Genomic DNA, 13,158 nt, shown 5'->3' with positions numbered 1-13,158 from the left:
TTAGTTTATTTCTATAAAACACCAAAGGTGGCAAGATACTAGATTCTTGACGTGCTATTTCGTCTCTCCAGCTGCTCAGAGGTGATTAATACTTGCTAATCACCTCCTTCACGCCAATCAGCGCGCGTGAAAACTGAACACTTTTTGTTTTAGTCCTCTCCACCTCTCAGTTCATTCCATGGCCTTTTTATGAGTGATTTGTTGGAAACCCTGCGTGCACAAATTAAGGAGAATGGTAAAAGAGGCACTACTGGTCACCAAAGTCCATAACAATTCAAGTGTGATCATCTAATATTCCCCTTCCATGGAGTTTTGAAATTCATCTCACATTGGGTGAGCTACCATTCATGTTACAACCAGTGTAAAAAAGAACCAAGAAAACCAAGACAAAACGAAAGAAAAAGACAAAAGACACTCTACACGTTAACCCGTTAATACACAGGTATTCTTATCTTTCCATTATTTATGCCGACATGAATGCGACTATATTCATCACATCAAACCAAACGCGGCCAAAGCCAAAATACGAATTGAAGGAAAATACCGAAAATCCGCTAAAACAATGAAACTGCATTTCCATGAAGAAGCAGCTGCTATCCTGCTATGAAGGGATAAAAGGCATTTCCTCTACAACCAACAGAAGATGGTCTGGATGCTCTATATTTGTTCAGAATAGCTCGCACACTGCCTGGGAACAACGCTACGGACGACAGAAAGTAATCTTGTAACCCGTTTTCCCTCACAATATGCTCGCAAACGAGTCAAAAACTATCAATCAGGCCTACATGACCACGTCAGTGTTTTATTGCTGGTATTATCCAGGCTATTATTGGGAATTGGAGGACACTACTTTTGCCTGGCTTATATTTGGTATCACAACACTTGCCTCTCCCGTAATCGTTCTTCTCAACGTGTTAGAAATCGCGGCCGTGAGCAGGAGGAGAGATTTGCAAAGAGCGTCGACTATTCTGTTGTGCAGTATGGCCTTTGCAGACATACTAATTGGTGCTGTATCCATGCCGTTAACTTCTGTCGTTGATTTATTGATTGTTCACCAAACTTTTCTTCACAAAGTCTGTATATTAGACCTCATGGGACTTGCTGTCATGTACTTTGCATCCACCTCTGTGCTCTCTCACTTGACCGTGATTGCATGGGAAAGGTATATGGCAATCAAGAAATGGAGAAAATATAAATTGATCGCGACAAAACGTCTTGCGAAGAAACTTGCGTTACTCGCTTGGTTACCGGCGATGTGCGTAGCACCACCCTACATTTTAGCGGGAGCCAAAATAGATGTTGGCTGGTTTGAAAAATTCTATTTACCCTTTCAGGGTGTTTTTTGGGGATCTGCCGTAATAGTAACAGTTTATTTTTACCTTATGGTCTACCTTCGAATACGAAAACTACAAATTTACCGGCTCGACCCTAGTTGCGCTCTACCCATGGGAAAGCAAAAAATTAGAATTGCTAAGACAACTGGTTTCATAACGGGAATCATCATTTTATTGTTTCTTCTTCCCGTTGCATTAGAGATTTTAGGAAAATTTAGCGCAATTTTTCAGCAAAGTTCCGTTTTCCGTTTGACAGAGACAATCATGCAGCTTAACTCTTTAGCAAATCCATTGATTTACTACTATAGAGATCGCCGCTTTAGAAGTGCTATCTTTGAAATGCTACGATTAAAAGAATCCGAGAAAAACCAGCCAGCTTATGGTGCTGCGCCAGAATTGGTTGGAGAAATCAAACCTGAAAGACATAGATCAGTGGAAATGCATGAATTACCACCACAAAATACCCGGAATTAACTACTACATGAGGGTCTTCACTATTGAAGAGGGCGGATTTTTTGGAACTTTCAGGAAACGCATGGCATTTGAACACCGCATACTGTAGCTTCGCGTGGGTTACAGTAAAAGAACTCGCCGAAGGAAACTTAGCAGCGATTTCGACGAAGAAGCGAAGTACATGATCAAGATTCATTTTTTTGAAAGTTAAATATTATCTCTTTAACATAGTTGTGACTAGCAACAACAATCTCTATTTTTCATCCTTGAAATAAAAGCTATAGCTTGTTTGGCCCACAGATAGCTAATTCTAATCTAGGCGGGCCAGTCTTCAAAATCAAGTAAGGACCTAAATCAACCAAAAAAATAATCATACTAAATGATGAAAAAGGAAGGTAGGAGCATGGCTTGGTAGAAGCCTTCACTATAGAAAGGAATGTTATAGGCGTTATTCATTACAAAGAAATTTTTCTTTAAGAATGATCCCGAGTAGGTCAAGAAAGGAATTTTCTCCCTTGAATATACTTAGCAATGGATTTTTTTTTTTATTTCAAACTTGAATGATTTTTCCTTTGGCTCCCTAAGAGAGCATGGTATCTCATTTTATAGTTTAGCACTGATCTTAAGAAAGCATTTTGCACTACAAGGTTTAAAGTTTTATTCAGCAACTATTAGGAGAGAAGCGTATATCGTAAGACTGGACTTCAGACATTTTCGCAAACAATCTTCGCATGTTCGTTGGTGCTGAAACAGTCTTAACATCCTGAATCAATTCAGATAAATTTTCATAGTGTAAAGGTGGAATTTCAGCTCTATTAAACGGAACGGTGTGTTCATTTGTCTTTGGAAAATACATGAGACATACATGAGTGCACGTTTCTGTCGCAGTAAAGTTTTGTAAAAATGAGAATTAAAGTCCTGACCCAAACAGATAATCGGTACTTAGGTGATTAGATTTGTACCTTTGCCTTAAGGTCCGTTCGAACACAGAACCTTTTTATGTTGTGACTATAATCTTAGAAGGCATGATGCAATATTTAACGCGAAAGAGCAGCAGTAACTGAGCGATAATTTGCATGTCCAATTGCAAGACGATCTTTATTGAAGAAGACGGTTTTTTAATAATGGTCGAATCTATAAGGATGCATGGCTGTTTATGAAAGTAGTCCGTTTTCTTTGTTTTTTTTTCGGTCTCTTATTTAGTCATATAAGGAAGTTTAGAAACATTATTTGTAGGCCGCAACGGACAGCTGGTGGTTATAGTGCTAATCATTTCTATTTTTATCGTTATTATTATTATTATATTGTTATCAGTCAAAAAATTTAAATGCCAATTTCTCGTAGTTTTTACCTTTTCAAATGTTAGGAAACGATGAAGAGCTGTCAGAGATCAGTGTATGATAATTTTATTCTGTTTTACTTTGGAAAAAATGTGGATAATTAAAAAAAAAGGCTTTCCCATGCGTTAAGTTAGCTTTACCTACGACCATTAAGATCCAATCGTCACAATTATTTTTCACGGACACAATTGTTTCTGCTTCTCATCTGTGTGTATAGATAATGTATTTTTTCTATTTTAATACACCGGCAAAAATTTCTATTTAAAGCAACAGGGCGATGTGTTTGATATACAATTGCCTAATTGAAAGTAGGTTCGGTTTACCGACAGTCTTTCGGAACAATTATTTATCATTATTATGTACCCTTTATGGCTTAAATGGATTAGCCGAGGGGTCGACCGATTTTGAATCTTTTTGTTGTGTTTTGTACTTCTTCTTTGTCTATTATCGTCTCTTTTTGAACTGGACTTGAGCGGGGCACCTGCTGTCAAAGTAAATATTAATTATTCCTTTTTTTAATTATATATGAAAATATCTAGAACAGAGGTAATATTATAAGGATCTGCCAGAATTATCAAAACATCTGAAAACGAATATGTCCATCATGAATTGATAGGCCCCTTTCAATGCGCTTATTTTGCTCCTAAATAAAACAGTTTTGTATTATAACTTGTAGATGTAGGAGAGCAAACACCTTCTAATGCCCTAAATAAATTTCTATTCCAGGATTTTGGCAAGGAATTTTTTTTATTTCAGATTTGAAATATGTATAAGAATTGAGAATTTCAATAAACAATGTTTCAAATTTCCTTCATTTCCCGAAGGCTCTGTCGCACGTGGAAACCATCCCAGGGGCCTTCGCTGACAGAATGGTCTCCTGGAGCCTGGAACTAAGAAATCCTTAAACAAAGTTCTTTCCGGAGGCCCTCAGAAAGCTTTTTGTGTTGGAAGCACGAACACAAAGAATATCAATGCTAAATCCTAAAGCTCTATAACCTTACTCAAGAATAAACAATGATAACAAAATTCGCGATATCAGTAAACCATGCAACCTGTTTGCCTAAAAAGGTTGGGAGCAAAACTGATCAAAGCCAACTCTACAGCTTTTAGCTCTCTCATTATGGTACTGTTTTACCCCATCAGTAGGAGGCCAATTTTCATGAAAAAATTTGCTCTCATTCAGAATAAAGGATGCACATACATGATCTGATGTATTAGATTAATCTAATTTGGCCGGCTGAGAGTAGGGTAGTCACGGCTAACGTGAATTAAGAGAGTCAACATTTTGGCCCCAAAACACCAACTCCTTACATGCTTCTTTTGTTAATCCTAAAATAGAATTCCACGGCACTTTCGTATTTGCAACAACGTACTATTATCTAGTCATGATTCTAGATACACCGCCTAAACAAGGCGTTAATCATATAATCTGGTCAACTTTCCACGTTATCACGCATAGAATTTCCCTTAGATACAGCATGAACATTTCCCTTAAACTTTGAAATTTTGTGTTCAGACGATGTATGGTGCGACCCTGCTAAATGAAGAAGAGGTAGGAAACTAGGTATGAAACATTTAGGCTGAAAACCTTATAGTTCGAGCATACCCTCTGAGTGAGTACTAAGTCTACACTTTTTAACTAAAATAGTTTGCAAAGCACGAATAAGGGAAGTGTGCCTGGCACGTCCTCATTATTTAACATTAAAAATTGACAGCGTTATTTGTTAGCGCTCTACATAAACAAAGCCGTTCATCCTCTCAACAGCCATGATGTTTTTTAGCTCGACTAAAAGAAGTAAGAAAAACTGTAGGTTGTTCAGGCTGGAAACCTTAAGTAGTTCGAGTACACCCTCTGAATAAGTACTCAGACGACATCATTCAACCATAATGGGGTTCAAAGCTGTCGTAAATCATTAAAATGTGCTCAATCCCATTCCTTTTGACTTTGAGTGGAAGCGTCTACATAATGCCGAGATAAGTGACGTCGAAAATTCTACAGAAATTCCTCGACAAAGAGTTACATCCTTGAGCTTCCCGGCCCCAATAGTTTTTTTGCGATTCAGTTTCAAAGTTATAATATCCAAGGCATAAAACATATGATACGGGACAAATTTGGCCCTAAATTTAATGACAAACCTCGGCAGAGAGCCTAAAAACACAATCACTGTTGAAATGTATACCTATCTAAATACAAGCAATGAGCTTTATGAAAGTGTATTTGCATGTTGAAATTTTAGTAAATAGATTTCTCCCCGTTCAATTCCTGCTACATTCTTCGCATCAACTTCAGCAGTTGCGAAATAACAATTTACTTGACAAGTAACTAAACATTTGTCAAATTTGAGCGCAGAAAGGCTTCTCGACAGCAAGAAATTATTTACGACAAAATACCGACGCCGAAGTTTGGACACGGTTCGCGGTTTGTTTACATCGGAAGTCACTTAACACTACACGTGAAAGCTTACCCGAAAATTGGGCAAAACACCCAGAACAAATAGAATTCCAATTACCTAATTGGTGAACTTGTGATCATATTTTTCATTGAGTCGTTCGACGATAAGAAAATGTCCTCCTTTCAAAAGCAACCTATCCTAAGCCCTAGTAAAAAGAAAGGATAAGTTAGAAGTTATCTAGAAAACTGGAGAGTGATACCATTCACTAATGTAGAAACCAAACTTGTTTCCAAAGTAATGGTGGCAAGAGTAATCAAAGTTCTTCTGAAGATAAAACATACTAACCACACAGGTCATGTTTAGGGCAGCTGGATTTATTGGTGAAGCGGCAAGATTAGTTAAAGATGTTATGAGATTGTACAAAACAACGAACTAAATCATTCACATGCTTACTCATCGTTTGATAGCACTGACAGATATTCTATTTCAATTGTAACATGCTTAGATGCTTTCGGTTCTGGCCAAGCCTTATCAGATGGACATAAACTTTTAATAGAGAAGTCAGCATGTGTGAATTGAAAAATGATATCTCAAATCTTATTTTGAAAAACAGAGAGGGGTCAAGCAAGCAGACCCGTTACTACCATATTTATTTGTTATTGCAGCTGAAATTTTTTAACAGTCGCTGTTCTAAGCAGAAAGGACATTCGCTAAGTTGCTGCAATATGCTGATGACCTCACTCTGTCTTCACCTAACATCAAATGAGCAAAGAATATGCTTCAACTGCTTGATGTATTTATAACTTGTTCAAGTGAGACGAGAACTACAACTCACTCCAAGAAATGAAAATAAATAATGGCAACGTTTGATTGAGATAAAAAGTATGTGTTGTATGATCATTTCTCTTCCTCTACGTGATTATTCAGTTGGAAGTTTAATTTGATTAACCCGCGGTTTCCTGCTTGAGTGATTATCAAAATTCAGTTTTAATTTTCGTCCCTGAAAGATAAGAGAAAAATCAAAACGGGCTCTTAAAGAGGCACACAGCCCGATTTCTTTAGGAAACGGTATTCGAGTTCAAGGAATCTGACAATCAGGCAGACAGTCACAATCAAGAAAATCATCGCGATAGACAAAACCCAAGTAGCTACGGACTTAATATTTAAATCTTAACTAAATGCTAAAAATAAACACGTTACTAAATCGTAACAAAACAAATTACCTAAATACTTCACCTAACGCTTAAATAATACATTTGCTCGGCCACGATTTAAGATCAATTTAATCTCGATTTTGAGCAGTTAGCCAAAGTTCTTCAGAAACACACGTTTACGGAAAAATTCCCCAATGCTGTCTCGATTGCACGATCTTGATAATTTTTACTATAAATTTGAGCGGGTTGTAGAGTCATTTCCAGTCTGCTCGCGACTGTGGTCTACCACGTGGTCTGATCTACTTGAGAAATTAGTAAATACTTTCGAACAATGCATGCAAAAGTGAAAGATCTTCCGGTTTCCGGAATAACAGTATTGCCTTAGCAAAATGCAAAAACGTAGAGCAATGTTTTTTAGAGTGACTTTTTATTCAGCCTATCAGTTTGAGGACTGAAAATATGTTTCTAGTCGTCGTTTTATTTGCCATGGATTGCCGACTAATTTAAACTCCAAACTTGAAGACAAACTCTCTTTGAGTACAAGCCAGCTGGACCTGATACCAGTCTCATTTCGATATGAACAGAGACCTTGAAAATGGAGGACTTCTTGGTAATGAAAACAACCCTGAAGTAAGTAAATTTGAAAATTGCTATAAGGGTTTCACAATCTCTTCTTCCTGAATCTATTAGATGTGGTGTAAACAAATTCCAGTCGGACTGAGAAATCTGTCTGTTTGTGCAGATTTGCTTCGGTAGGCAAAACATTGTCTAACTACGTTCGTATTCCAAAGAAATTTTCAAATTCAATGTTACCTATAGAGTGCGACTAGAGAGCTTGGATCGAAAGTTCATTTTAGCAGTTCTTGAGTTCTCACTTTGCTTCTAACTCTGCCAGGGGCTGACTAAAGAGTCACTCGATCGGTCTTTTGCATATCATAGCGTGACCTAAACCGATTTGTAAGCACATTCCAGTTAACCATTGACTCGGAAAGTTGATATCATCCGATTTAAAATATTTATGTCTCCTTCCCTTGATGGAGAAGTATAGAAGTACGAAATTATAACGATGTCCATATTTTGGTCGATATTTTAGTCGATTTTTGGGTCAACAGTCGAGCTCTGCCAGCAAGAGCGCTTTAAGAAATAGAAACCAGACAAGTCTTGTGTCTAGAGAAATTTTGGTCACGCAAAGATGGCTGATTTATTGTCTAAAATTCCACAATATTATTCCAAGGAAAAGCCGATGGATTCTGAAAACCTACATATATGATGAATTCATCACATTCAAAATTGACTTGTATAAAACGTAGTAAAAGGCAATGATCTCTCCCTGAAAGCTCGGTGAGCTGCCTGTGACTGTCTTATTACACGAAAACACTGCTATAGGTGTAAGGCCGTAATATGGTTTAATATGCATTCGCACGTATAATTTTTGACTTCTAAAGCTAATCAACATGTAAGCTTTTCTCACAATATCACTTGTAAAGGAAGCAACTGTTATTAAAAATAAATATTACCGCATGGTTTCCATTGTCTAACGCCCTATATAAAAAACAATGTAATGCTCCAAGTGCGCAAAGACTATAAGCAGTCAGCTAATTATTCGTCAACAAGACGCGGTAGATTACTACAAAACAAAATCTTCTTTAGCCGCCTCTGGCATGTTTTACAACCGAAAAGAGCACAGTCGAGGCTTCCCTATTTGTTAAATACAGAAAAAACGAATGCCTAACAAAGTAAAGTATGTAATAGGGTAGTTTGATCGTCCGGGTGAGTGTAGTCCTGAGAAGGACTGTTGTCGGTAGTGGTGACTGACGTTTCGACAACCTGAGCGGAAGTCATCATCAGAGTCAAGTGAAAGGTTGTTGTCAGTCGAATGTACTAAGTCCGGTTTGTGTACACTGATTGGTCAGTTTTGCCGTGATGTTATTGGCTGTAAGACTCAAGTGGCGTAGGTCAGTCGTGATTGGTCTGTTTGGATCCGTTAGTGAAGTTAGGTCGTTCTGTTCGGTTCGTTTGTAATGTTAATGTCGTGAATAAGTCGTTTGTATGGTGCCGGTAGCGGTTGATACCTGTTGAGGGGAGTCTGTTCCAAGTTAGTAAACCAGCTTTCCAGGGTCAGTCGTTGAAAGTAGTTGGTGCTGTAGGTTAGGCATTGCGCAGAGTCCCAGTCAATAGTATGGTTCGTAAGTCGGTGATGTTCAGCAATGTGATTGTTGACATCGCCTTTCCTCGTCGCTCGTTTGTGTTCAGTCAGTCTGACTGCAAGGTTTCTGCCAGTCTCACCGATGTAGGAGGCGTGGCAGTCGGAGCAATTGATCTTATATACTGGTCCTTGTCTGTTCCTCGGTTCGTCTCTGTCTTTGATGTTAGTCAGTAACTAACGTAGTGTGGTAGTAGGTTTGTGAGCGACGCGGATATTGAATGGTTGTAGGATGTGTAAGATGTTCTCAGATATGCCCTTTATGTATGGTATAGTGGCTGTGGTCGTAGAAGTTGCGTTGGCGTTAGCTTCGGTAGTAGTAGTAGGTCTGTGAGTGTTACGTTGGATGAAGTCTTCGTTGTAGTTGTTCTTTGAAAAAACACGGTTAAGGTACTTGTTCTCGTCGGATAAGCTGTATGTCGTATTACATACTAATTGCGCTCGTCGGGTAAGAGTCCTGATGGTAGTGGCTTTGTGTGATGTCGGGTTGTAGGATGACTCGTCCAGTAATCTGTCGGTATGTGTCGGTTTCCTGTAAACTGTTGTCCGTAGTGAATTGTCGTCACGGCTTACCAAGCAGTCTAGAAAAGGTAGTTTACTATTTTCTTCGACCTCTCTAGTAAACTGCGGTAGAGGGTCGGTAGATTGTAGAATAGCAGTCTCATAGATAGCAGATAGCAGTCGACCCTCTACCGCTACCGACAGAGGACATTATGGACTTAGTAAACCTTTGCCTGACATCAACTTACTTTCAGTACAACGGAACGACCTAACTTCACTAACGGATCCAAACGGACCAATCACGACTGACCTACGCCACTTGAGTCTTACAGCCAATAATATCACGGCAAAACTGACCAATTAGTGTACACAAACCGGACTTAGTACATTCGACTGACGACAACCTTTCACTTGACTCTGATGATGACTTCCGCTCAGGTTCTCGAAACGTCAGTCACCCCTACCGACAACAGTCCTTCTCAGGACTACACTCACCCGGACGATCAAACTACCCTATTACATGTTACACCCGGGTTCAAACCATTTACTGTGTATGTAAACGATTGATGTCTTTTACACTTTTCTGACCATTCCCTTTCTAGCGTCAAAGCAGATTCTTCAGACTGGCATCCGCATACTTTCCGCAGTTTTGCATTGTTTTCCAGCTGTTTAGATTATTTACACTGGTAATGTTTTCAATATTCGTGGTTGACTGCACGTTGTACCATGACTCAACGAGTGTGGACTGCGAAGGATTTACAGTTTACAATATACCTCACTGCGACCCGTACTGCTGGAAGACGATATGGCTCGTGTGCTCGATCATAACATCCACCGTGTGGTTTTGTTTGCTCAACACAAAGATGTTACCAAGGTTAAGGCCAGCAAGGAACAAAAAAATCTTCTGGAGTATCATCAAAAAGCCCTACTTCTGATCTCTCAACACAACTGCAGGTTCCGTTGTCCATTATGATGTATTAATCATGGTCAACAATAGAAACGCGAGGATTCACGTCGAATGTTTAGTGGTGGTTTCCAAACTGTGGACATTGTATTTGTTATTTCAATTGAATTTTACATTTCCGCCTTCAGAGGAAAAAGGCTTTCGAGCTATTTCCAGAGGTGCCTATTGTTTAACTCTGTCTGTTTTTGTCTTGGACAATCTTTGCAAGTTTTTAGTCGTTACAAGTCAGGTCGCCTTCAAGTTTTACACAGTGGAGCATGGTATAACAAAGCCAATGACCATAGTAGACCTCATGTTAATGATTATAAATGCTTCCCTGTATCTAAGCTTTCTTCAGTTTTTTTGGCAGAAGCTTTTTCGAGGCGATAAAGACATACTGACAGTGTTTAAACAAGACTTTCGGTTAACAGAAAATATACGAGTTCCGCGTAGACGAAGATCCTTCTGACAGATAATACCGTGTGGAGAGAATTATATCCTCTACTGTTTAGTTTTACTCTTGACGTAAAACTCAGGGAATCGATTTCGATACAAATATCAAATATAAATTGTAGTAATTGCACCCAAATATTTTTTCCCTCTCTTCAGTAAATTTATTTATTTTCTCTTTTAATAGCATTTGTGGTAAACTTATAGCCTCATGGCGTAGCATTTAATTTTCTATTGTACAAACTAAAGTTGTCTATGAATGCTGTAATGTGTTTTGAAATACGTTCTGTTGATTTTGCTGGGGTTAAGTCCGTTTCAACGGCAATCATAACATCAGTAGAGTCGTATTTAGTGATATTGTAATGGAAAGTGATGTCCTAAGGGAAAATCGCAGTGATTGCGTTTTGCTTTTTTTAATTTTGGCTTTTCTTTTCCTTTGATAAGTTTTTCATCGAATAGTATTTGGTTTCTTGGAAACGACCAATTATTAAAAGTATTCTGTGGGACAAAGAAAAGCGTCCGAACACTGACAGGTGTCAAGAATTGCGACGATTCTATGTCAGTCGTTAGAACAGAATCTTAGGCATTTCCAGCATCCATGAAAATCACACTGACTATTACGGTTATCGTTCTCCCTTTTTGCGTCATATCCGAAGAAGTTACCTAGAAAATTTCTCATTTTTACATACACATACTTTGTTGGCTCATTCCCAGGAGCTTTTATGAGTCAATGTTACATTACAAACATAAAGAGATTGAAAATCCTAACTGGCAGGAGGCAGATCAGTTGGCTGGATTATTTAATCTGAGAGCGCATATTGTTTCAACAGGAAAAGAGACATTAGCAAAGGAACTTGAAATCTAAAACGATCTTTCGCCCCATGTAAGGTAATCCAGATTCAGGAATCCAGGAAATTTTTGCTCGTGGAATCCGGAGTACTGTGCATTGGAATCCAGAATCCAGCTTTTGGAATCCAGAATCCCGCTAAAAAGTGAATTTAGAATCCATTTCCTGAAAATCCATTTCAAATCGTATCAACGGCTTTCACACGCATCCATACAACCCGGTCATGCTAAAACGCAGACTACAGAACGCGCAGACTGCGCTTATTTCGCTGGAGAATTTCGACTATTATAGCTTGCTGTTACCTTTAAATCAGCATCACTGTCCACACAAATTACATCTGCAATCATCTTGGAGCGTTGGGCTAATCTCCATGTGCTCGAAAAACTTGAGCGTGCGATTTTGTTCTGCTAAGTAACGTGGGCTCCGAAATAATCTCGTAAAATTTCGTTATGTGGTTTCCAATAATTGGAAAAAGTTCCAACGTTATCAAGAGTAACGAAAAGGTGTTCACACCTTAAACATATGCAAGTCACAGTTTAATAGAAAAGCAAAAAAAAAATTGCACAGTCTGCACGGTCTGCACAGTCTGCATGGTCTGCGGTTTGCGTTTTATCGTGACCGATGCAACCACTGTAGAGTGCAGTTTACTCACGTGGTCAATGGGTATGCAAATTTAGAGGGACAAAAGAAATTGTGTACATAACAAAAGCGTTCAAATCCCACAGGATTTGCTTGGAACATGAACATGAACTATGAACAGAGATATATATGGATATATTTAGGAGCCGGGAGAGGTCTACTTCTGAGTCGAATTTTCAGCATTTAAACGACTGCGAGATTATGGTGTAAATGCAGATCTCTCGCGATTTTGCAAAGGTTTAAGTATAGTTGAGTTGATTGAACACCCCTTTCTGTGCAATCTCATCAATAAACTTCAAAAGCCTCCCGGGGAGACTTGATAGCCTCGAAAAAAAGTTCAAAACTTGAGGCTGCGAAAAATGCATGGCTGGTTAACAAATTTAAATCTAGTGAAACCTGCTTGTATAGCCTGCAACGATATTTCCGCCGCGAGAGCGAAGAAATTTCTAGCATATCTGACTAGAGGCGAGAACCCGAACGCTATAGTCGTAAATATTGCTTCCTGAATTATCGATGAGTCAGCGACTGCCAAAACTATCTTTCAGTGCTACTGTAAGGGAAGGAGCTCGAGCTTCTTCTAATTCAAATTTTGAGGCTGCTAACATTACATAACATGGGGAAATTCGCAGTAGGAGATAAAGGAAGAAAACTCTTACAGGATAAATCGCAGAGAGACTTGGATCTTGAAACAAAACTTACATCCCAGAAATCTCGCTAAAACCAACGACCTGCTTAAAAGAGGATGTCGGCATCCATCGAAAAAACTTGAAATATTTGACATTTTCAACCCGATGGAAAATTTTTTTTCTCGAGGGATATGTTTGCTGACGTCATGAGCGTGCACAATAGGATTATGAAGCACGCTCGCGCAATTGAATTGATTAGACAAATTTACTAGCTA

The 13,158-nt window shown here is 38.7% G+C and overlaps 1 protein-coding gene, 1 non-coding gene and 1 pseudogene across 2 annotated transcripts; 2 read left to right on the top strand and 1 right to left on the bottom strand.

Moving 5' to 3' along the window:
* Positions 1–785: 785 nt before the first annotated feature.
* Positions 786–1,808, top strand: LOC149040089 (adenosine receptor A1-like). Its single transcript, XM_089181515.1, has one exon. It carries the CDS (start codon positions 786–788, stop codon positions 1,806–1,808), a length of 1,023 nt encoding a protein of 340 aa, XP_089037641.1.
* Positions 1,809–7,126: 5,318 nt separating this feature from the next.
* LOC113664127 (uncharacterized) lies at positions 7,127–11,159 on the top strand. Its single transcript, XR_016179593.1, has 2 exons — positions 7,127–7,304; positions 9,981–11,159. It is a non-coding gene; the product is annotated as an uncharacterized LOC113664127 (transcript).
* LOC149040088 (uncharacterized) lies at positions 8,524–9,589 on the bottom strand (annotated as a pseudogene).
* Positions 11,160–13,158: the final 1,999 nt, after the last annotated feature.

This window comes from Pocillopora damicornis, chromosome 9 (assembly GCF_964200805.1).
Source record: "Pocillopora damicornis chromosome 9, jaPocDami1.2, whole genome shotgun sequence".
Taxonomy (NCBI): Eukaryota; Metazoa; Cnidaria; class Anthozoa; order Scleractinia; family Pocilloporidae; genus Pocillopora; species Pocillopora damicornis.
The sequence above is the reverse complement of the archived record's forward strand: the minus strand, read 5'-3'. Positions and strand labels throughout refer to the sequence as shown.